General features: G+C 41.5%; 3 protein-coding genes across 4 annotated transcripts; 1 reads left to right on the top strand and 2 right to left on the bottom strand.

Annotated features, from left to right (window-relative positions):
• Window positions 1-57: 57 nt before the first annotated feature.
• srsf3b (serine and arginine rich splicing factor 3b) lies at window positions 58-6,275 on the bottom strand. 2 transcript variants are annotated; one of them, XM_072666157.1, is made up of 7 exons: window positions 6,153-6,241; window positions 5,000-5,064; window positions 3,732-3,942; window positions 3,158-3,292; window positions 1,135-1,173; window positions 852-938; window positions 58-727 (listed from the first exon to the last, which is right to left on the bottom strand). In XM_072666157.1, exons 2-7 carry the CDS (start codon window positions 5,004-5,006, stop codon window positions 700-702), a joined length of 507 nt encoding a protein of 168 aa, XP_072522258.1. In that variant the 5' UTR covers window positions 5,007-5,064; window positions 6,153-6,241; the 3' UTR covers window positions 58-699. The 2 variants fall into 2 exon arrangements, with proteins under 2 accessions (XP_072522258.1, XP_072522259.1); XM_072666158.1 differs by lacking the exon at window positions 5,000-5,064 and having other exon boundaries at window positions 6,153-6,275.
• A 4,260-nt stretch (window positions 6,276-10,535) lies between these two features.
• On the top strand, window positions 10,536-15,709 carry pth4 (parathyroid hormone 4). Its single transcript, XM_072666337.1, has 3 exons — window positions 10,536-10,590; window positions 11,163-11,251; window positions 15,056-15,709. Exons 2-3 carry the CDS (start codon window positions 11,163-11,165, stop codon window positions 15,291-15,293), a joined length of 327 nt encoding a protein of 108 aa, XP_072522438.1. The 5' UTR covers window positions 10,536-10,590; the 3' UTR covers window positions 15,294-15,709.
• A 2,257-nt stretch (window positions 15,710-17,966) lies between these two features.
• On the bottom strand, window positions 17,967-24,932 carry apobec2a (apolipoprotein B mRNA editing enzyme, catalytic polypeptide-like 2a). The gene is made up of 2 exons (XM_072666226.1): window positions 24,688-24,932; window positions 17,967-18,495 (listed from the first exon to the last, which is right to left on the bottom strand). Exons 1-2 carry the CDS (start codon window positions 24,930-24,932, stop codon window positions 17,967-17,969), a joined length of 774 nt encoding a protein of 257 aa, XP_072522327.1.
• Window positions 24,933-27,619: the final 2,687 nt, after the last annotated feature.

The raw sequence follows: 27,619 nt of genomic DNA, 5'->3' as shown, positions 1-27,619 counted from the left end.
CCTGTTTTACACCTTGACAAATGAAATCACAACAGTAAAACACTGAGGCTAGCAAGGTCATCCTGGAACCAGTTTAATTTCAGATAAACTTTACAAACGGTACGAACACTAGGGAGGAAGGAACAAAATGAGCCAAACATATGAAGGTCAAAAATTCTTCATAGTGCTGTACACCCCCCCCTTTCCCCAGTCCCATCTTGAGCTACAATTCACAAAGTCCAATTTATAGAGGCTCTACGATGTAAACAAAAACAGGGAGGAAAAAACCCTTTAAAAAAAATACATTTCACAGCTCCCTTTCAGGGAGAAACAAGCTCAGGACACATGGACAAGAGACTGGACACACTGCAGGGGAGGCAAGGGGAAGCCAGTTCCTTACATTCAGAAACCTTCCATGCATCACCAGGAAACCCCATCCAGAAGAGTTTTTTAAAAAAGGATCCAAGATGGAATGCTGCTGTATGAAAAATGAAACATGTAATACGGCAAATAGTGGAGCACTATCACACAACACACAGATCTCAGGGAAACATAACCGCTCTAAAATATCAGATCACTTTATAAAATAAGAAACAAAAACAATAGATAAAGCAAGATGACTGTGTGGGGCACAGAGAGTCCATAACGCTGGAGTTAAAAGACGATGAATTGCAGTCTTTACACAATCCTTCCATAACAATGATCAGTGTTTCAAAAAGCTCACTTCCTGTCATTTGATCTAGAGCGACTGCAGAAAGAGAGAGGGAAAAAGGAGAAAATAAAATAAGTTACTACAACTATTAAACCATTATTCATCTAACATTTTAATAAATCACCGTCACAAAAATCAGTCAATCAGTTGAAGTGCATACCTTCTAGATCTGGAAAAGGATCGGGATGGTTTGTGGTTCCTGTCTCGAGACAGAGACCTCTCCCTTCTACGGTCTCTAGAGAGAGATCTACACACAAGAGGAGATCATGCAATCAGTGGAGTCAGGCCAAAATCAGATTCAAAATTTCAGAAATTTAAAAAATAATTGACACAAAGCACTTAGATGCTACAAAAGCAAACCGTATCTTTCAGAGCCAATTACAGGACAGCCCATAAAACTATAACTAATAATTTTGTATGTATTTATTTATTAATTTTCTTACCTGCTGCGACTACGGCTGAAGCTCCTCCTGCGGGGGGATCTGGGGAGGGAGAAGAGGGACGACAAGCAAAGAGAGAATGAACCACAGCAAGAAAACACAAAGCATCAACTCTTTAGCCCTTCAGTCCTTATCCTGCCAGAAACTACCTGCACTCAGTACAGCTGCTCTACAGGCCGGAAAGCCGCTGGGGAGAGGGGGAGCTTTTGGCTCAGAGGTTGAGAAAAACCACTCAACACTGAAGAGGGTTGGTCAATATCAGTTTTTCAAAAAAATAAAATGGGAAAAAAGGAGTGTATGACCCAGTTCTCCAGACACAGCCTGAGACTGACTTTAAAGGAGGACTGCAACCATTACAACACTTGATTTTGCAAAAAGTCATATCAATATCCATTTGTTACATAGAGCAGAGAGTTAAACATTGATTATTATTACAGACTAATACACTACAGGAAGCATAGGGCCCACTATACAGATTTAAGTGTCCCACACGCTCATTCTGACAGACTGTAATACGCTTTAAAGTTATTGACAATCACAAACCAAGTTTAAAATAAGCTGTGTCTGGAATACTGTGCAAATACAAAACTCAACACAAAGCCAATTTGGGGACAGTTAATGGGATTGCATTCTCTCTCTCTCTCTCTCAACTGAATACATCTATAGACTATTTAAAGGAAAAATCAATGGGAACAGAACTGAAGCACCGTTGTTAATTCAGCACAAAACAAGAAGCAAAAACAAATCCATCATAACGGAGACAATGAGCGCACAGAGCACAGGAGCACAATGCTAAAAGGAGAAAAATTATGTAAGGGGGTTTAAAAGGGGAAAGCTCCTTTTATTGCGGCCTTTAATCCAAACCAGCCTGCAAAAACTCGCTCAGGAGCTGTCCCCTTCTAAACCATTTCATACCAACCCTGTTCATTTCTTGTTTCAACTGAAAAAAGGCACCTTTTACTCAACCTGTCTTCATTTTACAACTGTATTCAGCATCAAACTGTATGAAGCAGGAAAAACTTACTAGTCTTTTGGTTTTCAACAAGCTAGAAATGGCGAAGGGGAGGCGGAGTGCCGGCCGGGGAGGCGGGACTTGGCGGAAAAGGGCAGGCCAGATGCTGCCAGCTGATTAGTTGGCTTGCGGATGGGGGCTGGCTGTAGTGGATTTTTCCTGCTTTTATTGGTTAGCCGAAGGCTGTTGCTGGTGGGTTGTAGTGTAGACATTTGGGAACGTAAAACACGCTGATTGGTCAGGAATGTGAGGTGGGCCGCTGCTGATTGGGTGTTAAGGTTGGAGGAGGAGGAGCTGAGAACGGCATGCTCAGGAACCAATGGGCTGGGCTGGTGCGACCTGACGATTAGCCATGCCTGGGGTCATGTGACACGAACCCAGCCAGCTGATTGGGGCACGTTGGTCACATGATGCTGAAAGAGGACTAGTTGACTGACTCAGAGGTTGGTGAGAAGAGGCATGGTGGTGACTCTGCAACGGGGTTCATTTTTATTAATATAGATGATAAAAGGAAAATAAATCAAAAACAACCTTTAGTAAATAAAACAAAAGACTGCAAGATTGCATTTCAACCATTATTAGACCCCCCCTTAACTTGGATCATGAGATCTTAATGTCTTGAAGAAAAGCCTGCAAACTACTTTTGAACAATTAAAAATCACTGAAAACCAATCTGACAATTAAGTCATCAATAAGTGCTGTTATCCAAAGCGGATGAATAGAACCAGAGGTCTACTTACACATAAGCAGCTAAACACCACTGTGTCCATGCTACCCCTTTAAATTTAAATTTAATGATCAATAAATGGCAAGTGAAGATGAGGGGGGGAAACTGCATGCCATTTGAATCAGAACCACAGCTTTAAATCAGCTCGTGCAGAAAGATCAGGAACAGCTCGGAGGGAGCAGGAGATTTAAGGGTTTGGGTGGTTATACTGGGGGGAGGGGCAGAAACGATTAGTTATTCATCTCTGCTAGAAATGACACTTCAGGTGTGTAGTGGGGGCAGGTTACCTGCGCCTAGGAGGCGGGCTGCGCCTGCGGTAATCGTCACGTGGGCGCCGGCTCCAAGAGGGGGGTGGACCCCGGTTACGCGAGCGCTTCTCACCGTTGGACAGCTCAACCCTCACACGACAACCACACAGAGTCCTGTGTTAAAAAGAAATGCATTTGGTTTAATCCAAGTAAATATCAACTAGTAACATTTATTTACAAAAAAATATTTATGCAAAAACATAGCTGACCAACTAAAAAAAAAAAAGATGAAAAAAAAAAAATGTTTGATTTGTTGCAAGTTCGTCATTCCACACAGCACCACCCAGAAAAGCATCTACACAGTACCAGGCTTCAGCATCATGTCAACATTATAGTGGGGACAGTACAGTGAAGCTGTTATGTTTGACACATTGTTACAGAGTGTCAGAGTAAAAAGTGGACACAGCAGAGTATCTCTGCCACACCCAGCTGAAACCAGCCTGGCAGCATGCATAGCTTTACACTACTCGTGTCATTTCTCAGTTAAAACCACACCCTTCAAATGGGACACATCTAAAGGAGTGCCAAACTACAGTTCTAATACTCGTTTTACCTGCCATCCAGCTCTCTGACAGCATCTGTAGCGTCACGGGGGTCCTCAAACTCTACAAAAGCAAAGCCAGGGGGGTTCCTGGCCACCCAGACACTGCGCAGAGGGCCGTAGTATCCGAAGGCTCTCTCCAGCTCTGATTTATTACCATTATTCCCCAGGTTCCCCACATACACCTTGCAATCAAGGGGGCAGTCTCTGTGCATGCTGGGATCTGGAAACAAGAGAAGATCAGAGGCTTTAATACATGGACTTCCATTTGGGGAAATGAACAGTTACCCTTAAAACAACAAAGTAGGTCATGATACAAAATATAATGCGATGCTACGTTAAAAAAAAAGAAAAAAAAGAAAGAAAGCCCTACACCAGCAGGGACCACACTGCATCATCTCATGTAACAAGGTGGGGAGTAGTGAGTACTTCAACATAGTATGTAAATATTCATTCTCTCCATTTATATTTAAAAACTTTTGTATGTGTAACAAAAATGCCATTAAAACCAGACCATTTAGCAGTATGACTACCCAAAAACAAAACAGTACTGTTCTACATCCATCAAGTAATTTCCATATTCAAAATCAAGTTCAGGCTTTGAGAAACATGCTAATGGTGATAAGCCTTAAATAACATTTGGTGTTAAAAGTTCAAGTGCATGCAAGCAGCAAAAATATCACTCCTGCCCAACATGCAAAAGGCTTTAACCAAACACAAAAACATACTTCCTGTCAGTATTTGAATAACGTTTTACATAATGCTAAAAGCTAAACAGTAACGACACTGTTAGGTCTAACCAGTAAAAGGGCTTATAGAAGAAAGCAAAAATATCAAATCTCGCACAACAGTAAAGCTTAATATTTTGTGGAGAAAATGTTAGTCATTAACCCTTCACCAGTGTCTGAAGAGTGAACCAACCAGTGCTTAAAAAGAAACAACCCAGTGAGCTTAAAACACTACTGTAAGCTGTTCCAAAGAGGTGGGCAATATAAGGAGTCCTGCTCAATTGGTTTAGACTGATCAGCATCTAAACTGAATTAGTATTATTAGTAGCATTTATTAGTACATTTTACTAAAAGATACTGTTAGCATTATATCGAGTTCTTCTGGTCTGTTATAATTAGTAAATACTAATACTAATAAAACAAGTCATATTATTCAGCCCTGGTTCTAGGCCTTGTAAGAACAGGAACCCAGACATTTAACAGCAAAACAGACAAAAGTACAAAACAAAAAAATAAATAAAATCATGCAAAGTATGAAAATTGTGTGTTTACCTCCCATTTCAACCGGCCTCAACCCTCTAAACAAAAATTGTTACTCCGCAAACACGAATCAGAAACTGAAAGAAGAAGCGTGGGTTTAGATTTTCATGTAATATACATTTTCCACACACAACACAACAACGTATGAGAGACAAGAGGAGAGAGAACAACAACTTGCACAAGAACTTCAAACTGTTTTACTGAATTCAGACCATGTGGCCTCATTTCCAGAGCAAAAGGCTGCAGCATGGGATTTCCCCCTCAATGGTTGTGCTTTAATATGGATGGCACCAGCTCAAGTGTATGGTGTGGAAATGCATAGCACATGGAAATGCATTCAGCTTCTTCCCATATTCCTATTAAACCCAAATGCATTTTACAGTGAGCCAAAGCTGAAATGGAGAGGAAAGATTAGATGGGGCCCCTCAACATTGGGCTTTGCTGTTACTGGGCCAGCCACCTAGTGAAATATTAAACTTCAGCAGTCTGGATAAATGACCGGGGCTTAAAATGGAAAAACATGTGGACCAACTTAATCCTTCTGATACTGATAAACTGATACTGCAGTAATGCAGAACACTGATTTAGCAAAATCATCTTAGAAAAGTCGGCCAAAATGGAAACATGCAATCGTTAACATCTTTCTTTAAATTAACCGAGTCCCTAAAACAAGAATAAAACGCAAGAAATTATTAACATTGCTCATTTTAGTCAGTTTAGCCTCGTCCTCTAATTTCCCGCTCCCCCTTAAATAGTGCATTCGTTGTGGTTAGGGTCCCGCAGACGCCGCAGTGTAACCGCTGCGCCGGTTTTAAGGTGGAACGGAACAATTAGGCTGAAGGCCTTCTTTGTTAGATACCAGCGCAAAATGGCGCAGACAAACTACAGCAGCAGCGTGACCCTAAATTCTCCAAATATCACTCCTGAACACAACTGACACAATTATATAAAACTGCCCGATTACCTATAAGCTGAAATATGAAACTAGCAGTTCACTGAGTTATTGCCGACTGTATCGTACCGACCGGAGCTAATAGCTCATACCCGAAATGGCTGCGCTTGCGAGAACGACCCTGAACTAACTGCTAAACTGACCTCCACGACAATACAAAATAAATAAAGCTTTAACATTTGATTTGTGACGAACTGCTAAATGTATATTTACCGTGCTTTGTCTCGTCTGCGCCGCCGCGGTTCGTGCTGTTTATTTTCTGCGCTGATCCCTGATCTTCAGCGATGTAAAATGGCGAAGCAAAGAAAGGCGCCGCCTGTAGCTCTGACGTACGACACGAAGGGCGGGGCCAGTGGAACGGGCGGAGACACGCTCCTGCGACTGAGCGGAGTTTTGATTGGTGTGGGCGGGCCTAAATATGCGCGGGGGTCGTGTGGACGAATAAGATTCTCCCGTCTCATCCGGGCTTGCTTGCTGCAGGAAATAAAGATTAGACCAAAAACGAATTATTTGTGTTTATAATTATTTATATATCTATGAATAAGCGCACAATTACAAACATAAATAAGCATTTATCATTCATATATATATATATATATATATATCACAAATAATTCGTTTTTGGTCTAATCTTTATTATATATATATTTTTATACTTTATTATATTTATATATATATATATATATAGAGAGAGAGAGAGAGAGAGAGAAATATAATAAAGTATAAAAAAATATATATAATAAAGATTAGATTAGATATATATATATGAATGATAAATGATTATTTATGTTTGTAATTGTGCGCTTATTCATTTAGACCCCTACTTATCTGCAGTAAAAGTATCTTCCGATGACTCTGATGACTGAGGTCATAGTTGTTCACATGTCGCTGCCCAGTAGAATAGTGTACCATCACTCCAGAGTCTGCTAAATCTTCCTGAGGGTCTTTTGCAATCAAATGAGGGTTTTGATTTGCCATTCAAATAGCCCTACAAGAGGATCTCTTGAAAGGGTACGGTGGTCTTTCAGACCTCAACTTCAGCTCCACTGTTCCTGTTTACTGACATTTCTTAATTCAGAAAAAAAATCAGATGTATTGGCCAAGTTGTCTCTCTGGTGCTATAACAATATACAGACAATTTTATAACGAACTGAGGAAACGACTTCATGAAAACGCTTTGCTGTTGTCTAATAGTCTTCTCCTGCTTTGTGGAAGTCAGTTATTTTCATTTTCAGAAAGCTAGAAAGCTCCTTATAGCTGGGCATCTGGCTGCTGATTGTTGGGACAAGATTAAAGGAGTCTGAGTATTTAGAAAGCTTTGCAATTGGCATTACCTGGCATTGACAACCACAGAATGAACATAATGGTAAAAATAAAATAATTTAATGAAAAGTTCATAATCTAATTTTAAAAGGCAAAAAGAGGTATCTCATATTATTAAGATATTTAATTTGGAGTTTGAGTAAATTACTAATCATACAGTATAAATACTGTGTATCTCTCAATCTAGCTCAGCACACACAACCACGACTGTTGACTTGACAGTTGTTTAAAGATGATCATCAACACCCTCCACAAGGACGATAAGTCACAGAAGGTCATTGCTGAAAAGGCTGGCTGTTCACAGAGTGCTGTATCAAAGCATGTTAATGAAAAGTTGCCTGGGAGGGAATAATGTGGTGGGAAAAGGTGCACAAGCAACATGTATGACAAGAGGAACAAGAGAAATTGGACTGAGACTGGAGTCAGTGTATCAAGAGCTACCACACACAGCCATCTCCAGGAAATGGGTTAAAGCCACTCTTGAACCGTAGACGGTGTCAGAAGCTTCCAACCTGGAAATCCATGTCCTAAAGTCTAGAGGAAGAGTGGAGAGGCACAGAATCCAGGGTGTCTGAAGTCCAGTGTACATTTTCTGTGACGGTTTGAGGTACCATGTTATCTGCTGGTGTTGCTCCAATGTGTTTTCAAGTCAAAAGTCAAGCAGGAGACTTTAGAGCACTTTGCTTCCATCTGCTGACAAGCTTTATGGAGGTGCAGATTTCTTTTTCCACCAAATGGTTTACTGATCATGATATTACTGGGCTTGATTGATTGGCCAGCTAACTCTCTTTGCTCTTTGCAGACATAGTTTAGAGTTTGTAAATCAGTAAACATGAATTTCCTCTTGTTAAAAGTCATTTTAACAAGAGAAGGCTCTTAACTGTTTTTCTCCATTCTGTTTCTAAGGCCACAGAATGAAGTGCATTTCTTTGGAGTGACCTTCTGACCTTTTGTAATTCAGTTCTGTGTTTTGGGAGTCCTTCTTTTGCTGTGTCTATTTTGAGCGTGAATTGCTCTCCCCTTTTGAGCCAGCTGGTCGCTAGATAGCTGGTATAGTCTGCTCAAGAATTTAGAGTGTAGGTGCGTAATGACCACACACACACACACACACACACACACACACACACACACACATACTCTAACGCGTTTCTCTCAGACAGAAACCAATTCTGTTAAGTGTTGCTACTGTGTTTGAGGTTCCATGGTTTCTCTCATGTCGCAGTAACCCAGTAATTCTGATAAGCACTTGGTTTCAGAGCTGAGATACATCACTTAGAGGAAAGTATTTTAATGAGCTGGATCACTGACAGAAGCTAAAGCATGAGTGTGAGCTAAACACATGGAGAACTTTTTATTCTTTAAAAGAAAAAAGTTGGGCAACAATCTATTTTACTCAAAAGCAAAAGCAATCAGACAGCTGACTCATGCTTGGTGTCTTCTTTAGTTTTACGCTGAAGCTACAAGGCCATTGTCCTGAATGAGGCTACCCAATTAATTAGCATCATGCTAACTGCATGTGTTCGATTGTGACAATTAAGTGTACAGGTAGCACCATGCTAAAAAGTGTAGCATCCATGCTGCCTTCAGTCCTCTCCAGTCCAGGTTTTTACTTATGACTTTGTTCAAGTGGTTTGGTGGGAAATGAACACCCTGGGAAAAAGTTTTTTTGTTTACTTTTGTTGCCATTTCAGCTGCACAACTATGAGCCGTGGGCGATGGTTTATTATCCAGATAGAAGCATGACTATCACATATTCATATGAATCTTTTAGCATGGATGCTATTGCAAACTATTACAGCCTCAACTATTCAGGGTGAAATTTTCCACTAGTAAACACGGTGTGATCTTAGGCAGTGGTGGTGTCCTTTTGCCCTTATCTCGTAAACATGAGATTTCATAAAAGACTTGAAGGCAACAATAATTCTGGCTAGCTACATTAGCCTCTTAGCTTCAGTACAAAGCTATTGAGATAAACGTTGGCCACTAAATTAGACTGTTTGCTGATCTTTTCCTTTAAAAGTTTCTTTTTGGAGACTTGTGCTACAGCTGACAGAGTGTTTGAGGTTAATGCTGTAATTATGAGGTTTTTAAGACCTCGTTTACACCTGGTCACTTCATGTGTCTTGAGTATCAGGATTATATCTGGATGAGGCCAAGCCACTTAAAAATGCACATGTAAAAAACGCATTGAAAACCTGAAATCTGATCGGTCAGGCCATTTCACAAGGTGCTCTGAAATGCATTGTGTATGTATCTCTCTAAGATGCATTTAACGACCAAACCCCCACCTCCTGTACAAATGAAACACCAGTAGTAATTACCATGCAATGTGCAAATGTGAAAATTCTGCCCTACACAGCAATCGGATTTCAGTCTGAATAACCGGAGACGCATAACTACTGAGTGTAAATGCATGAGGGTAAAATCTTAGCAGGATACAATCCAGATGCTATAGTCACGTGAAGTGACCAAGTGTAAACGGGGTCATGATAAGATAGCAGATGATTCTAGCTCAAAAACAGCCCAAGTAAGGCTGCAGTTGTACAGCAGTTCTTATTTGAGCCCAATTCTGCCAGTTGTGGTTGTGTTCCAGCACCTAGATTTAGACATTGCTGTCATTCCACAACGATATGTTGGGACAGATGAAAGTGTTATTGTGGGTCAGAACAAAACTGTAAGTCGTTCTATCTGGAATTTCTATACAGCTTTTCTATTTGGATCAACTGTGCCAGTTGTAGCTGTGTTCTGCCACCTAAATTTCGATAGCCGTCATTCCACAGTGTATGTGGGTTGGATGAAGGGGTAAGTGAGTGCCAATTTTTAAATATTATTTATTAGTATAACTCCACAGCTTATCTTCATTCATTCAAAGCCACAAAAGCTTCTCAGCTTGACTCATCACATTCAGCATTTGACGAATCCAAGCTTGTTGTTATAGTTTACAGTTTACTGTGTAACTCCTCAGAGTCTCTGTGCTTGGCACTTTGTGTGTGAAACAATAGCACAATCCACAATATCCGGAGCTGAGTAACAGGTCTCGCTCAGCCAACAGGATTACTGTAGAGTCACTCCTGAAAAGCTAGCACTGCCAGCATATTCACATGCTAATGATCACTGGATGGACTGGTCAATGGTGAGAAAAGTGAGAGACCCTCCTTCAGAACACTGTGCGTGCTTCTTTTGTGGAGTGTGGAGAGTGTGAAGTGACGTCCTATGATTGAATCAGTAGCGGAGTAGGTGAGCACATGTATAAAAGTCACAGTGACACACATACACAGGCAGTGAAGTGCTGGAGACGGCCCTTTTGCACCTGAAGCAGAGTCAGAAGGTGAGTGTGTTAAATATATAGGTCAACCTGCGGTAATAGTACATTCATTTATTATATGTATATATAATTTTTGTATTGCTTGATACAAGTCTATTTCACATTGTTAAATTAATACTTAAAAAATATATAATATAAAATATACACTATAAGCTTTATTGTAAGCATTGTGTACATTAAAGCTGTAAATATAATATGTGCTGTTTATAGTTGGTAGAAATGTATATACTCTAAAATATATTTTATATTACAAGAACATGTTGAAATGATTTTCTGGAATAATAAACTACTCACTGAAAAATACTGAAATATTTGACCTTTTTAAAAATGTAACCATGCTCCAATATTGAACAAGTATTAGTAAATATAAGTTTGATTATCATGATTAACTTTGCTATTTCTAAAAGTTTATGTTCCACACCTCAATTTATTATTAAAGCACATTCATGCAAGTAAAATATAACATAGAAAAATATCATTTGAGTTGCGGTCTTTATTATTGTTGCGTTAGGGCTGATGTTGCACTGTTGTGAATGTGTGACAGTAACAGAATGTCATTGTGTGTTTGTTTGCAGATGATGCTAAAAGCTCAGAGATGCCAAACCTCCATCAGTCTGGTGGTGCTGATGGTGTTAGCGCTTGCACACTGCCAGGAGAACGAGAGGTGAGTGCACTCGCCCTGATTTGACAGTTTATGTTGTTATTGTTGTAGAGATGTTCTGACTGACTTATTATTAATTAACAATATAAATAACTAAATAAACTTAATAACAAATGAATAATACAATTTAGTTAAAATAATAATAATAATAATAATAATAATAAGAAGAAATGCTTCTTAGATACAAAGTGTGTTAAATGAAGTCTTCCTAATTGTTAAACCAAGCCTTGGAAGTCTTAAAGTGTCCTGAACTCATTTGTTTATACTGAGAGACCTTATCATTTTTAACAATTGTTTATATATTTAATGCATGCTACAAATGTAAATTACTCTTTTTTAATGAAAAATAATATTAAAATCTTAATCTTAAAATATTATATTTATATAATATATTTAATAATATTATAATAATATATAATGTTAAAATGAATTTAAACTGCATAAAAAACTGAAGCTCAGGCCTTTGACACACCTTCATTATCAGTGCTCAACATGTATAAAAAGAAATGCAGAGTTTTGGGATATTCTAGTGTTCAGTATAAACGCTAAGTTCTAAGTTCGGTGGCGTTTTGTAGCTTAGTGTCAAAAATGAAACAGAGCAGCAGAGCAAAAACAACCCCAGTGTGATGCAAACCAAGCGCACAGTGACCCTGAAGAGGGCAGCCTGACTGTACGGAGGCGCGTGAAGCCAAACTCTGACCTACATCGCCACCTAGTGCTCATAGCATTCATTCAACTGTTCATGATGTTTTTACTGTGTTCAACTGCACAGCTGTTCACTATGTGTTTAGCTCATTTTCTTTTCAACGATTGTAACACACACACAGATCTAAATATACGAGCAGGCAGATCAGCTCACAATTAAAATCAAAGATTAAACCATGTCCATAGTTTCAGTGTTGTCTCCTAGTCTTTGACAGGTAACAGACTTCATTTACAATCCAACAATGGCTGAAGTGAAAGTTGAAGCCCCGTGTGGGTGTTTTGTGAAGCGCTGAGTTTTAATATGAAACACAAACATCGCCTAATTGCATCAGAGCTCCCTGAGAGCGTCTTAATATCATAATTAATAAACGCGCGCGACTGACAGACATCTGTCACTGATGAACAAACAAAGTTTGTTTACGTTACCATGACAACGCACACATCCTTACGACAGAGAAATTGTGTGTTATCAGCTCATTTATAGATAGCTACACATCGTAAGACGAGCAGCCCGAGTTGTCCTACTTTATCCAAATGTCCTGCCGCAGCGCATATTTACAGATACCGCTGTCTAACGGTCCTACCGGGTCCAATTGTCCTAGCAATTACAGACAGAGTGGCAGTAACTCGTAGAGAAATAATAAAGGTAAAGGTAAAGGTGCACGTATTTGTCACTGTGCACTGTACAGCGAAATGTGTCCTCCGCATTTAACCCATCTGGTAGTGAACACACACTCACACACACACACGTGTTAGGGGCAGGGAGTACACACACACACACCCAGAGCGGTGGGCAGCCAACTCCAGCGCCCGGGGAGCAGAGAGGGTAAAGGGCCTTGCTCAAGGGCCCCAACAGTGGCAGCTATTTATGTCACCTTTTCTGCTTACACCAGCGATTTAAGAGGAAAATGGTATTAACGTAGCTAGCTAAAGGACTCTACAGGTAGGATAATCTGACCGACTACATCAACTCATCAGAAAGCTTTTCCAGCAGTAAAACTACAAGTAGGACAAGTACCACTAACATGCACACTGTTGCACTATCGTACACACTTTTCCAACGACTCCTGTGCACACGTTTGAAACATATGTTCGATGTTTCTGAACAAACGTGCACACTTTAAACGATATTGTGTATCTGGGAGTATATACTACACTTAAATAAAGCAATTAACATTACAAACCCAGTAAAACGGTATAAATACCAAGTTATCTGACTGCACTGATAAGATGAGCAGGTCCTGGTAGGATGAAATTATGGGCGGACCGCCAAACACAAGAATCATGACTTGATGTTGGTGGGACAGGTCGATGGGTTGGATGATTGTAAGAACACCTGGCTGAACCCCGGCTCTGTCTCTCGCAGCGCTTCGCAGACTTGTCCTCTGCCCACACGGTGAGGACCAGCCCGGCTTAACCCCCGGCTAAACCCCCGGCTCTCTTTCACAGTGTCTCGAAGCCGGGCATTTAACCGGGCATTTAGCCAGGCTTCTCCTCACGGTGTAGCAGAGTGCTCAATCCACGCAGCTTGCCTTCGGAGTGAAGCTACCGAGGCTGTCCTCAGTGAAAAGTCTAGTACATATGCCAGTGGTGTTGTTCACGACGCCACTTTTGCCAATAATATAAAATAAAGATAATTCTATCATATTGATCTGCTTCGTGAGGTGGGCTGCTCAATAAGCCAGACAGAACATGTTCAAAGCAAAGAGCAATGTACAATCATCTCACAGACAGCTTTCTAAAACTACATGGTTTAAACTGAGAGTTTCTACACCACCCTTCCTTTATCCCTTACAATTAAAACCACTGTGCCTTTAAGACTGATGTAAATGAGCAACGATCCACATTTATATATACACTACATGTCCGGATGTTTGTGGACACCTCTTCTAAAAAATGCTACTTCAGCTACTTTAACTTGCGCCCATTGCTGACGCAGATGTGCAAATGCACACACAGCTTATCCCCTCTCTGTAAAGAAGATGCCAATAGAATAGGACTCTCTGGAGCAGATAAACCTGAACCTATTGGCACCATGCCTAATGCCAGGCGTGGGCTAGAGGGGTATAAAGCTCCCCAGCTTTGAGCTGTGGAGCAGTGGAACTGTGTTCTCTGGAATGATGGTGCTCCATTCAGTACTTTTGGGACGAGTTGGGGAGTTAAGATTGTGGTGGGATGGCAACCGTACAACATTCGGACCTCCCTAATGCTCTTGACGCTGAATGCAATCTAATCCTCAGACACCAACATCTAATAGAAAGCCTTCTCTGGACAGTAGAGACAGTTACTCCAGCCAAAGCAGGATTAACTCTTTTTAATGCCCTTGATTTTGGAGGAAACAATGAATGAACAGGTGTCCCAATACTTTAGTCCAAATAGTGTATGTAAATGTGCTGCTTTCTGTCACACCACAAATGCATTAACTTCAAAACGGGCTGTATTTGGACTGTGCCTATACAGACTGTATGGGCAGTAAATGTTTTTACAATTCTTTATGATTTTACGCTTATTTTAAGGTTAATTCTCTGTGATTGCTGTGATTTGGGATCTCTGGAAATGTCTGATTGACCTCTGCACTCTGTATTTTGTGCAATACACTTGCAATGTTCTTGTATGAGATGTATGTGTTTCACTGTCTGAATTTCATTCCCTACTAGTTGTGCCTGCTAAAACTACAGCTGCTGGTTGCCCAGCTTAGCTTAGCTGGTCTACAAGCATGCTTTTCCCAAACATATCCAGATAATGTGGAAAAGGCCTAATGAAATATAAGCAGTGTTCCAATTCAGGGGCTGCATCCTTTGAAGGCTGTATAAACTACGATGGCCGAACTGAAATGAGACGGTCTGCTCTACTGCGGATTTCCTCAGTGTGTCACAGCACCGCTGTTCCTGCCCTTACTGTTGCGTCATGATACACCTTGGCTACGGCTGCTAGGTGGCAAACAATGAATCTCGTCATATTTTGGGTGGATCCCTCATTGCCATGGAGAAGGAGCCTTCAAAATGGGACAGCCTAGTTGCACTGCTGTGATGCAATCAGTATTCGAATGTAGCCACTGAGTTCGGCCACAGCCACGAATTCTCTCTCTGTCTCCCCCTGCAGGCGGGCTGTAACAGAGCACCAGCTGATGCATGACCGTGGCCGTTCCATCCAGAGTCTGAAGAGGCTGATCTGGCTGTCCAGCGCCATTGAGGGTTTACACACAGCCCACACTCGCACGCTGACCACTAACGACCAGCAGCCTGCGGACAGCAGCATCCACAGGGGGGCGCTAGAGCTGCTGCTGAGCGACATGTACAGGCCGTACCTCACCCCCGGTGTGGGGGACGGAGAAAAATAGCCTCAACAGCTCCTCTCCAAGTGTCCAAATAAATACCCAGAACCCTCAAAATGATTTCACCTCCCTGATTGACTTAAACAGGCTCTGCCCATTAATGTATTCTGAACACATTGATGGAAGGGGCCTGTAGGGGTCAGCTTCCCTCATTAATGTACAAAAGCTGCTTGTACAGCTGCTACGCACACGCACAAACACACTTTTTTCTGTCTACAGCAGGAGTCAAAAGTTTGGACACCTTTGACTGAATGGATGTTTAGCACTGTCAAAAAAAAATAGTGAAGTGAATGAACAGGTGTGTCCAAGCTTTTAACTGGAGCTGTCTGTAATTAATTCTGTAGTGAAGGCTGTGTAGTGGGTCGAGACCCGACTGTGTTATGCTATTAAATGTTATATATTGATATGGTTTAGCTTGTGAGTTAACTGTCCATCCCGATTTATATATTTCTTCTTTGAGCTTTTATTGTACTTATCTGTATTTAGAAATATATGTGTCTTTAAGTGAATAAATCTGCTTTTGTTTAAACATTGTAAAACTGTAAATATGAGTCTGGTTATATAGACAGGATGTGGTAAAGTGTGAAAATAAGAATAATCAGGCACTAAAATGAGAAAACATTTTTAATTTTCTTTTTTTTTTGGGATAGAATCACTAAACATCTCTGAAATAATGCTGCTAGCTCACTGCTGTGTCATTCACGTAACATAAATTTATTACAAAAATGAAATGACAGTGTCTCTAACCTCCATCTCTAAAGTATCCATAAAGTACATTAAATAAAATGCTCTTAAAAACACTTAATGCATTTTTGTCTAAAAAGATGAAGAATTAAAAACACAGTGCAGAATGGATCTGATTAGTGGTGCACTTACATATACAAAAAATATTACAATAAAAACAACTAAAACCTCACAAATAATCACTAATTTAAAAAAGATCAACAGAGCTGACTGTATAAAGTGTTTTAATTTGGGTCAATTCATGTGAAATCACCAAAGGCTTCCTGACTGACCATCTCAGAATGAATTCATATTTTATCAATAATGTTCTAAGTAGTCATTTTAATGTTAGCATATATATAAATCATTACAAACTGGGCATGGTTTTAAATAGTGTCTAAGGGCGTTTTGACATCTGCACTTTTTAGTCTGGTTGAATCTGACTCGTTCGTTTGTGCGGATACGAAAACAGTAATCGCACTCGTATGTGGACCAAAGCAGCTGCACTGAGATCCTTGAGAGGAGGTGGTCTCGGTCCAGTTCCAAACCAACTTTAGAGTGGTTAGCTTGTGGTGAGAATGTGATCCAAGTTTGATCCAACTCTCAGATGTATTCCGCAAGTTGAGCTATTCAGCTCTGTAGGTTTAACCTGGTGTGTTTTTTGTTCTTCAAAATCCCCATTACTCATATTTCAGTACTCATTATCAGATAAACACTGTCCTTAAAGTAGTAAAGATGTTTGATTTACAAGATTTAGAAAATGACTATATTTAGTTATTGTTTCCTGTTTATAGTAATATTTCTGTGTTTTTATTAATAAATGCACAAACATCCAGAGAATAATCTCACATTTCTACCATCAATATCAATATAAGTTTGCATATGTTTCTTATGTTAAGGCACAAAATTAGCACTACATCACTTTTTATATATCTCAGCAAATGATAAAAATATTACCTCACAAATGTGCACCCTATTTGCTGAAGACACAAACTTTATTACCTAAAACAAATGAAGCAAATCTGAGATGGTCAGTTGAGGGCTCCTGCTGAAATCCAGTGATTTGAGGTGAATTTACCTGCTTAAACATTCATCCATATCACCATCACATCAGACCCACAGATACAAACTCTCCTCCTCTAGAGATACAAACTCTCACTCTCCTCTGTAAAAAGTGTTGAATTTCATAACAAAATAAGGTACCGGGTTCTTTGGGTTCTGGAGAACTCTAAACAAGGGAAAGAACTACCCCACACACTCGCTGACAGCCATACACACACTCACACACACTCCTTAAGTTGGTTGGAAAGGAGTGAATCTGTGTTTTCTCATCTGATCCTTTACTTCCTCTTATTCCTGAGAGAGAAGAGATCAATACAGACAGAGTTAATAACAGATCAAAGATCAACACAGTAAACAAATAAGCAACTCTTCAGAATGATAAAAAATATATTTTATAATTCTACAGTCAATTCTGGGCTGATACTACTGTGTTTAAATGTCACAGTGTTTTCACATTTAGCACCTTTAAAATATTAGGGTTTATATGTATGTGGGGCCACATGTCAATTAAATTAAATATGTACTGAATAATTATTGGAGTTTTCTGAATAATTCATAATGGTTATTGAATAGTTAATAGTGGAGCATCAATGATTCATAGGGAATACTGAATAGTTCATAGTGAATAGAGGTACTCATGGTAGATACTGCCTAATGCATAGTAGACACTGATTAATTCAGAGAGAATTATAAATAACGCATAGTGGATACTGACAAAATCTTAGTGGATACTCTCTTGACAATGGTTAGCGAGTAATTAATATATAATAATAATAGGGGATACTGACAAATTCATTATGAATACTAAATAATTAATGATAGATAATGAATAATTAATGGTAGTATATATTATACATTATTATTTTTGTTGTGTTATTATGTGTTTAACTCACATTACTGCAGTATATCAGCAAGTTTCTCCTGGTAATACTCGTAGTTCTCCTGGCAGTCCTCCCAGGGTGTAAAGCGTTGGTCCTCGTGCTCTACGAATGTGTCCCAGCTGTAGGAGAAATCCAGCGGCTTCATCACCCGCAGTTTACAACCTGCCGCGGCCAGAGCCTTCAGACCAGCCCTGTTGTCTGGCTCCTCAAATTCCAGCAGCCGGGCAGAGAAGATGTTTAGTCGGAGCGTCTTCCTCTCCTGCAGGATCTCCAGCAGTTTGGAGCAGCAGTAGGCACATGGGCTTGAGGAGACATACCAGGTGACTGTGTAGTTAACGGATGGGTCGTACTGGGGGAGGATCAGTTGAAAGAAGACCAATTCGGCGTGAGCCCCCGCATGCTCGTCCTCCATGAAGCCCCGGAGCAGGCCATCCACTCCACTGCTCTTGTCCACCAGATAACACAGCAGCGTCTTATTGCGGCCTGAAGAGTACTCCACATTCTTAAACTGGAACTTAAAGGAGAAGGGGTCCATCCGGTCACTGCAGGGGGAAACCACAGTGACGTTTAGAAAAAGTCTAGTGACCATTAGGAGGTGTAATGACCTTTCAGTCAGGACAGTGATCTTTTGAATATGAAATGGGCCTTAAAGTGACAGTAGTGACTTTTATCAAGTGTAGTAACCATTAGGTCAGAACACAGGCCTTTTTGAAGCAAAGAGACCTTTAAGAGAGTACAGACCTTAATCAAGTGTAGTGACCACTAAAGGATAGTAGTGACCATTGGAAGAAGAAGTGGTCTTTGGGTCAGAACAGTGACCTTTTGAAAACAAAGGGGCCTTTACATGAGAATAGTGACCTCTATCATATGTAGTGATCATACAGTGAGCAGTGACCTTCAGGGAAAGTGTAGTGACCATTGAAAGATAAGAGTGATCTATAAAAAGTGACCTTTTGGAAGCAAAGAAGCCTTTAAGTGAGAATAGTGACTTCTATCAAGTGCAGTGACCATTGCATCGTAATAGTGACCTTTAGAAAAAGTCTAGGGACCCTAAAAAGACGATAGTGACCATTAGAAGGTGTAGTGATCTTTGGGTCAGAACAGTGACGTTTTTAAAACAAAGATGGCTTTACTTGAGAATAATGACCTCTTTCATGTGTTGTGACCATCAGGTGAGAATAGTGACCTTTAGGAAAAGGGTAGTGACCTTGTGGGCCATGTGTTGCCATGTGATAATGGCAAGCATTAGAAGGTGTAGTGGGCCTTTAGTGACCTTTAAAAGACAATAGTGACCATTACAAGTAGTATCTTTGGGTCAGAAGTGTAGTGATCATCAGGTGAAAACAGTGATCAATAGAACGTGTAGTGACCCTTAGGTGAGGATAGTGACCTTTTGAAATTGAAGAAGCCTTTAAGTGAGAATCATAACTTCTATCAAGGGTAGTGAACATTAGGTGGCAATACTGACCCTTAGGATAAGAATATTAGCTTTGAGGTGAAAATAGTGACCTAGCATCAAGCTAATTAGCTTCCACTGCATGTTAGCTATATTAGCCTCAAAACTCTAAAGAAGTACACTTCTGACACCAATGTGTCAAACACACCCCGACCGGTCACTAACGTTGATAGATGTTTTATGTTTAAATGTAGGACAATGTCTAACGCCGACGTTTATTTGGTGTAGAAATGTGAGGTCAACTGATGTTTTGCTGGAGGATATATCAACATTTTAACAATATTGACCTTTGGTCATGAGGTAGGGCAACCAAAAATTAACATCTATCAAACGTTAAGGCTTAATGTCTATCCAAAGTTGATTTTGTATGAATATCCGGCTTTGATTTCCAACCAAAGGCCAACAGCTGAGCAAAATTAGGTTTTAATGACAACAATTTTTTTTAATTTCAACTAGAATTCAACATCTGTCCAACGTTACAGTTCAACATTGTTTTGACGTCAAATTTACTTTCGTTCACCAAACTATTCCTTTAAAATGTAATGTTTCTCATGATATTGTAGCTGTTGCTGATCCTTTCATGAAATGTTGCACAGTTCTGTGCGCCAGTAAATCAGCGGTGCTATTTCTCACCTTTAGCTTGATGCTAGTTACCTAGCGCTAGGGCCGTTAGCGACCCAGTGACCTGCATAACTTCCAGTTCAGCTCCTCCATTCAAGTGCTGGGGTATTTTTACTGCTGCTAATTTTGCCCAGGAGGATCGGATGCCAAGCCTGACAAAGCAGTGAGACACAGTTTCGGGTTCTCCTCCAAATACTCTCTGCTGAACCCTTAAAATCTCCCACGATGCAGTGCAGCTAAGTCTGCTGGGTTCGGATCACGCTCAGGGGGTTTCGGCCTGATGGCTGCTGCAGTACTGTGTTTAGACAGGGCAAAATGTGGCTTCTTCACATGCCGGTGGATGGAAATGCCAGAGAGAATCTACAGGCTATTAATACTCGTTGCTTCCACACACACACACTCACAGAGTCTTGTATTACTATCGTTATAGGGGGTTTCCACTGAACTACATTATATGTCCAAATGTTTGTGGACACTCCTTCTAACGAACCCATTCAGCCACTTTAAGTTGCACTGATGGCTGACACAAATGTGCAAATACTGCCAATAGAATAGGACTCTCTGGAGCATGAATCTTTTGCACCATGCCTAATGCCAGGCTAGAGGTGCATGAAGCCCACCAGCTCTATCCAATACTTTGGGGATGAGTTGGGGAGTTGGGGGTGTGGTAGGGTGGGGATCATCCAACATCCTGACCTCTCTAATGCACTTGCCATTGAATGCAATCAAATGCTCACAGCAATGCTCCATAATCTAGTAGAATGCTTTCCTTAGACAGTAGACATTTACATACTCCAACAAAAGCACGATAAATGCTTTTCCGAAGAATCAAACAGCAGGTGTCCCAATACTTTTGTCTATGTAGTGTAAATAAATCTCTTTGATAATTTAACATTTAGAGTGACTGCAGCCTTTTCTGGACCTCTCTCTCAGTAAGACCTATCCTCCTTGCTTTAGTGCCACTTCTCCACTGTGCTGACTGGGTCTGTTCTGCATCCCAAACCCCACACTTCTACACTTCCCTCACTGCCTTAACCAGCACACTTCTACACTTCCCTCACTGCCTTAACCAGCGCACTTCTACACTTCCCTCACTGCCTTAACCAGCGCACTTCTACACTTCCCTCACTGCCCTAACCAGCGCACTTCTACACTTCCCTCACTGCCTTAACCAGCGCACTTCTACACTTCCCTCACTGCCTTAACCAGCGCACTTCTACACTTCCCTCACTGCCCTAACCAGTGTACTTCTACACTTCCCTCACTGCCTTAACCAGCACACTTCTACACTTCCCTCACTGCCTTAACCAGCGCACTTCTACACTTCCCTCACTGCCCTAACCAGCGCACTTCTACACTTCCCTCACTGCCTTAACCAGCGCACTTCTACACTTCCCTCACTGCACTAACCAGCGCACTTCTACACTTCCCTCACTGCACTAACCAGCACACTTCTACACTTCCCTCACTGCCTTAACCAGTGTACTTCTACACTTCCCTCACTGCCTTAACCAGCACACTTCTACACTTCCCTCACTGCACTAACCAGCACACTTCTACACTTCCCTCACTGCACTAACCAGTGTACTTCTACACTTCCCTCACTGCCTTAACCAGTGTACTTCTACACTTCCCTCACTGCCTTAACCAGCACACTTCTACACTTCCCTCACTGCCTTAACCAGCGCACTTCTACACTTCCCTCACTGCCTTAACCAGCACACTTCTCAACTTCCCTCACTGCCTTAACCAGCACACTTCTACACTTCCCTCACTGCCTTAACCAGCACACTTCTACACTTCCCTCACTGCCTTAACCAGTGTACTTCTACACTTCCCTCACTGCCTTAACCAGCACACTTCTACACTTCCCTCACTGCCTTAACCAGCGCACTTCTACACTTCCCTCACTGCCTTAACCAGCACACTTCTACACTTCCCTCACTGCCTTAACCAGTGTACTTCTACACTTTCCTCACTGCCTTAACCAGCGCACTTCTACACTTCCCTCACTGCCTTAACCAGCACACTTCTACACTTCCCTCACTGCCTTAACCAGTGTACTTCTACATTTCCCTTACTGCCTTAACCAGCACACTTCTACATTTACTTCACTGCCCTAACCAGCACACTTCTCCACTTCCCTCACTGCCTTAACCAGCGCACTTCTACACTTCCCTCACTGCCCTAACCAGCACACTTCTACACTTCCCTCACTGCACTAACCAGCACACTTCTACACTTCCCTCACTGCCTTAACCAGCGCACTTCTACACTTCCCTCACTGCACTAACCAGCGCACTTCTACACTTCCCTCACTGCACTAACCAGCACACTTCAACACTTCCCTCACTGCCTTAACCAGCGCACTTCTCCACTTCCCTCACTGCCTTAACCAGCACACTTCAACACTTCCCTCACTGCCTTAACCAGCGCACTTTTCCACTTCCCTCACTTTTTGAAGCGCTAACAAATTTGTTGTAAGTATCCTATCAGATAGACACAGCTGCTGGCCATGCTTTTGTCAACTTGCTCCCCACTACAAGATAAATACACACATGCACACTGTGTGTGTCAGTGATTCCTCCTGGCAGCTGGAAAACACGGACTGCCAGTCTCTCACTGAGCCAAAATTAAAGCGTCTGATTCTGCTGCCAGTTTATGTCCCAGAGCTCCAGCTGACTGATTAGCTGCTAAAGCACCGTGTAATCATGGCTGCTGCACAAAATTCTTGAATTAATCATATCGGACAGCAGCCATATCAGGGCTAATAAAACTACTAGCTACACTAAGACCCCAATAAAGACGTAACAAAATAACCTGGACCAGCTCTGCATTGTACAAGTACATATCACACAGTTTTTAAATTGCCGTGCTGCAGCTAATGTAAACTGCTGTGGTGGCGGAAGCCAACCGGTACTAGCGTTTCACGGAAGAGTTCATGGAGTTGAAACTTCTGGAGTTAATAAATCTCTGTATGAGGATATTAAATGCACACATCTATACTGCATAGACAAAAGTATTGGGACACCTGCACATTCATTGTTTCATTGCTGCATGAACACCACCCCCCCCAACCACCGCAACTCATCCTGGCTACAATTCATGCTATGTCTAAATGCTGCTACTGTTTTAGCTATGCTAACATATGTTTGTCCATGTCTAGATAAAACCGAGTTATACAGAGTCAGAAACCACACAATCAAGTCTGTTACTGAACACCTCCACACGGTTTGATTAGCTAATATGCATAGTGAGACCATAACATGTAGCACTGTAGCTTTAGTAAAGCAAGTTAGATTTTTGGCTGTATGTCTTTCACACTTTCAGAATGAGGCTTAGTCCTGTCAGAGTGTGTCAGTACTGACTGTTAGGAACGCAGCATTTATATAGCAAACCACTTAGTGTGGCCTTGGAGAGGTATTTGCCCTTTAGACTGGAGTGTGCAATGATGTGATGAGAGAGAGACAACAGGCCAAAAGGCCAAGGGCCAGATAAACTCACAGAATGTGTCAGTGGACATTAGCCACTAGCGTGCAGACATCTGAAAGAGTCATGGGTGATACAATAAAATAACTGAATACAAATTATGGATTTTTGTGTTTATCTGTTCCTTCAGTGGTACATCAGAGCTGCTTACACACACTCGCATCAGCCTCATTAGGACTGGAAAAAAAAAATGAATTTAAAGTTCATATCCTGCACATCTCTTGTCCCCCCCAGAGCTCCATTTACAACTCCTGTGAGAGTTCATAACCCTAAAAACAGCCATAATTATTTTTACACCACCCTCTCTTCATCCCTTACAGTTAAATACACTGTAATACAAAGTGAAAGTCAATGGAAATGTAGCGACTGTGGCTGTATGATGAATGAGCCCTGCTGAAGACTGAATGGGTGTAGCTGAACTGCTGTAGACTGAATGGATGTAGCTGAACTGCTGTAGACTGAATGGGTGTAGCTGAACTGCTGTAGACTGAATGGATGTAGCTGGACTGCTGTAGACTGACTGGGTGTAGCTGAACGGCTGTAGACTGAATGGATGTAGCTGAACTGCTGTAGACTGAATGGGTGTAGCTGAACTGCTGTAGACTGAATGGGTGTAGCTGAACTGCTGTAGGCTGAATGAGAGGGGCTAAACCGCTGTAGGCTGAACAGGTGGGGTTGAACTTGCTATTGGCTAAACAGGCAGGGGTAAATTGCTTAGGCTGAATAGGTGGGGGTAAACCACTGTATGCTAAACATAGTGGGGGTAGACGGCTGTAGACTGAACATGGCGGGGATAAATTGATGTAGGCTGAACAGACGGGGCAGGGCTGGTGTAGGCGGACCAGGAGGTGCTAAACTGCAGTAGACTGAACAGGTGGGGTAAAATTGCTGTAGGCTAAACAGGCAGGGTAAATTGCTTAGGCTGAATGGGTGGGGCTAAACTGCTGTAGGCTGAATATTGTGGGGCTACATTGCTGTAGGCTGAACGTGATGGGGCTAAATTGCTTAGGCTGAACAGGCGGGGCTAAACTGCTGTAGGTTAAATGGGTATATGTTGGACTGCAGTTCTACCAAGTACATTGCTAAGGGTGAACACTAAAAAAATACATTACTAAAGACCTGGATTTGAGACACAGCCTCAGACTGAGTGTGTGTGCAGGCCACTCACCCAGTGAGAGTTTCGAATGGGGGCAGCTCTATTGGTTCTGGTTTATCTTGTCCAGCTTCGTTGGCTGCTCCGTTGGTCACGGCTGCGTCTCCACTGCTGACAGCTTCACCTGTCCCGTTCACCTCCGCCTTCCCTCCATCCTCAGCACTCTTCTCTCCTTTCTTTTCCTCCATCTTCTCCGCCACTTTCTCCTTCCTCCGGGCCGCCATCCTGGAGCTCACACTGCTGCTGCCCTTCTCTGCCATCACTGACCCTCACACACACTGAGAGGACCTGTATTTATAACCGCCTGTTTGTGTGTGTCTGTGTGTGTGTGTGTTAGTGTGTGTGTTGGGGGGTAGATAGAAGCGTCCTCAGCAGCTGCTGTGTGTGCTATATAAAGTCTGCAGGATGGCGGGACTGACAGATAAACCATATGACACACACACACAGATGCACTGCAGTGTTCACTTTATTTTGTCCACCTACCTTGTATTTACACTCAGTGGCCACTTTATCAGAAACACCTCCCATGTAGTTGCATTTTGTAGGTGTACAGTTACAGACTGCAGCTCATCTGTTACTGCACAGTTTAGTAGCAAAGATACCACCGTAGGACCGCTGTCCAAATATTATTGGTGGTCCGTTCTTAGCACAGCAGTGATTCTGATAGTGTGTGTGGTGAGAATGTATCATGCACAGTAGTAGATAAAGGGGTCAGCAAGGTTGAGCTTCAAACAAAGGGCTGGAGCTCTAAAGAGGCCAGGGAGAGAGGCCTCCTACATACTCACACACAAAGCCCATCATTAAATCAGGTTAAAGGGGAAGTCCACCACATTTCCAAAATCCTCCACATGATGAAAGTGGAGATATTAACAAAGTCACTCAGAGTTGGGTTTGGTGTGAAAAGCTCTGTTCTAGAGAAATGTACCCAGTCAGAATTGTTCACAGTGGTGGTAAATGAAACCAGACGTCTGGACCTCTGAAACCTTCAAATGGTTATGAATACACAGCCTAGCGCCTAAGACATTGTATAATAGACCTCAGTCTTCACTAAAGAACCCTTGATAAACTCTATTAAGATTGCAGTAAGTGCTGAAGTTCTCGATATGTCAAATTTATTCCTAAAATAGAAATGCAATTCCATATGATGGGAGATGAATCCAAGAGTCACACAGTTTTCTCAAATCCAAAGATCACAACACAGATTCTGTGTTGATTCTGTCTAGATGCCAGTATTGGTGCTGTATAGAACCATCTACAAAACGTTTTCCACCATGGCAAGGAACCCAATATCCAGTCAACCATTTAAGCATTCAAACAGTTCTTCTAGCCGTTGTGGTTTTAAATACAGTAAAACCACTGTAGAAACACAATCCTTAAAAAGAATCCTGTACATAATCCGCTCCTAAATATTATGACGTATAGTGTGAATGATGAGGGATTCTGACAGTGTTAATCTGGTTCATGTGGGTAATCTGTATCATTAACTGTATCATTAAAATGATGGAGGGATACATGCAAGGGTGATGTGCAGCAAAAAGTAGTCTTCAAAGGAAATGTCCAAAGGAATTTGTCACTTTTTTGCCATCATCAACACACTCAGATGACATGTGCAGGTTCACAGGTTTCTCAGCAATGAAGCACCAAACCCCGACTCTGAATTTGTTCCTCTCAATCACCCAAGTTACACTGGGAATTTGGGGAAATCTGTGGAATTTCACAAACTGACATTTATGCACATCTACCACAAGGTGGCAGCACATGGCTTCTAACTACTGTGCTGCTTTATAGACAACAGTGAGTCATACAGTGTCAGAAAGCACAAATCACATCTATTAGGTTATACTGAACAGATCCTAACAGGTAGAGGAGAGTGTGTGATGATTTAGGCCTGCGGTTTGATCCATGCTAATTGCTTCCATTACTTGTTAGCTACATTAGCCTTGAGCTCCAGTGTGAAACTAAAGAAAGACCTTAGAAAGACCAAAGAAACCAAGTGTCTGATGATTGGCTACATTTTGGGGGCTGGGGTGGTGGTGGATTGGATACTGGGGAGGGGGTGTTGATGGTGATGTGGGTTCGGGGGTGTCAGGTTTGGGGAGTATCGCTTTCAGTAGGATTTGGTTCCACATCAAGCTGTTCTGGTTGTTCTTTTATTAAAGAAGGTGAATGAGTTCCCACCCCCACTATCGAGTTCCAACATACAAACACACACACACACACACACACACACACACACACACACACACACACACTCACTCTCACCCCCACAGGTTATTTTCTGTTTCTACACCTCACAGTTTCTGTCTGTCTGACACCCTCACACACACAGGGGTTCCAGGGAATGTTTTGGTTAAAGTGTAACTTCACACACACAGACACACACAAACACACACACACACACACACACACACACACACACACACACACACACACACAGTGCTGAGTGTGTGTGAGGGCTGAGTGTGTGTGAGGACTGAGTGTGTGAGCTGAGTGTGTGTGCTGCTCTGTTTCTGTTGCTTCATAAACAATATCCTGTAAATCAAGTCTAAGTCAGTCTAGTGTAAATCTCTCATTCTCATAGAACTGAACTGAACTGAACTGAATGGAACTGAACTGAACTGAACTGAACTGAACTGAACTGAATGGAACTGAACGGAACGGAACGGAACGGAACGGAACTGAACTGAAGTCAAATGATCAATTTGAATTTAATTAAGTTGAATTGAATTGAACTGAACTAAGATGGGCTGAACTAAATTAAACCCAAATGAAAAGATCTCTAAGAACTATATTAGAGTGAAGTGAACTACTTGAATGCAACTAATCTGAATTGAACTAAGCTGAATTTAACTAAGCTGAATTGACCTCAACCCTAAAAGCACTGAAGTGTATTAGAGTGAAGTGAACTAAACTGAAGTGTACTGAACTGAAATGAACTGCACTGTAA

Source organism: Salminus brasiliensis, chromosome 21, assembly GCF_030463535.1.
Source record: "Salminus brasiliensis chromosome 21, fSalBra1.hap2, whole genome shotgun sequence".
Lineage (NCBI taxonomy): Eukaryota > Metazoa > Chordata > Actinopteri > Characiformes > Bryconidae > Salminus > Salminus brasiliensis.
Note: the sequence above shows the minus strand (reverse complement) of the source record. Positions and strands in the feature narration are given on the sequence as shown.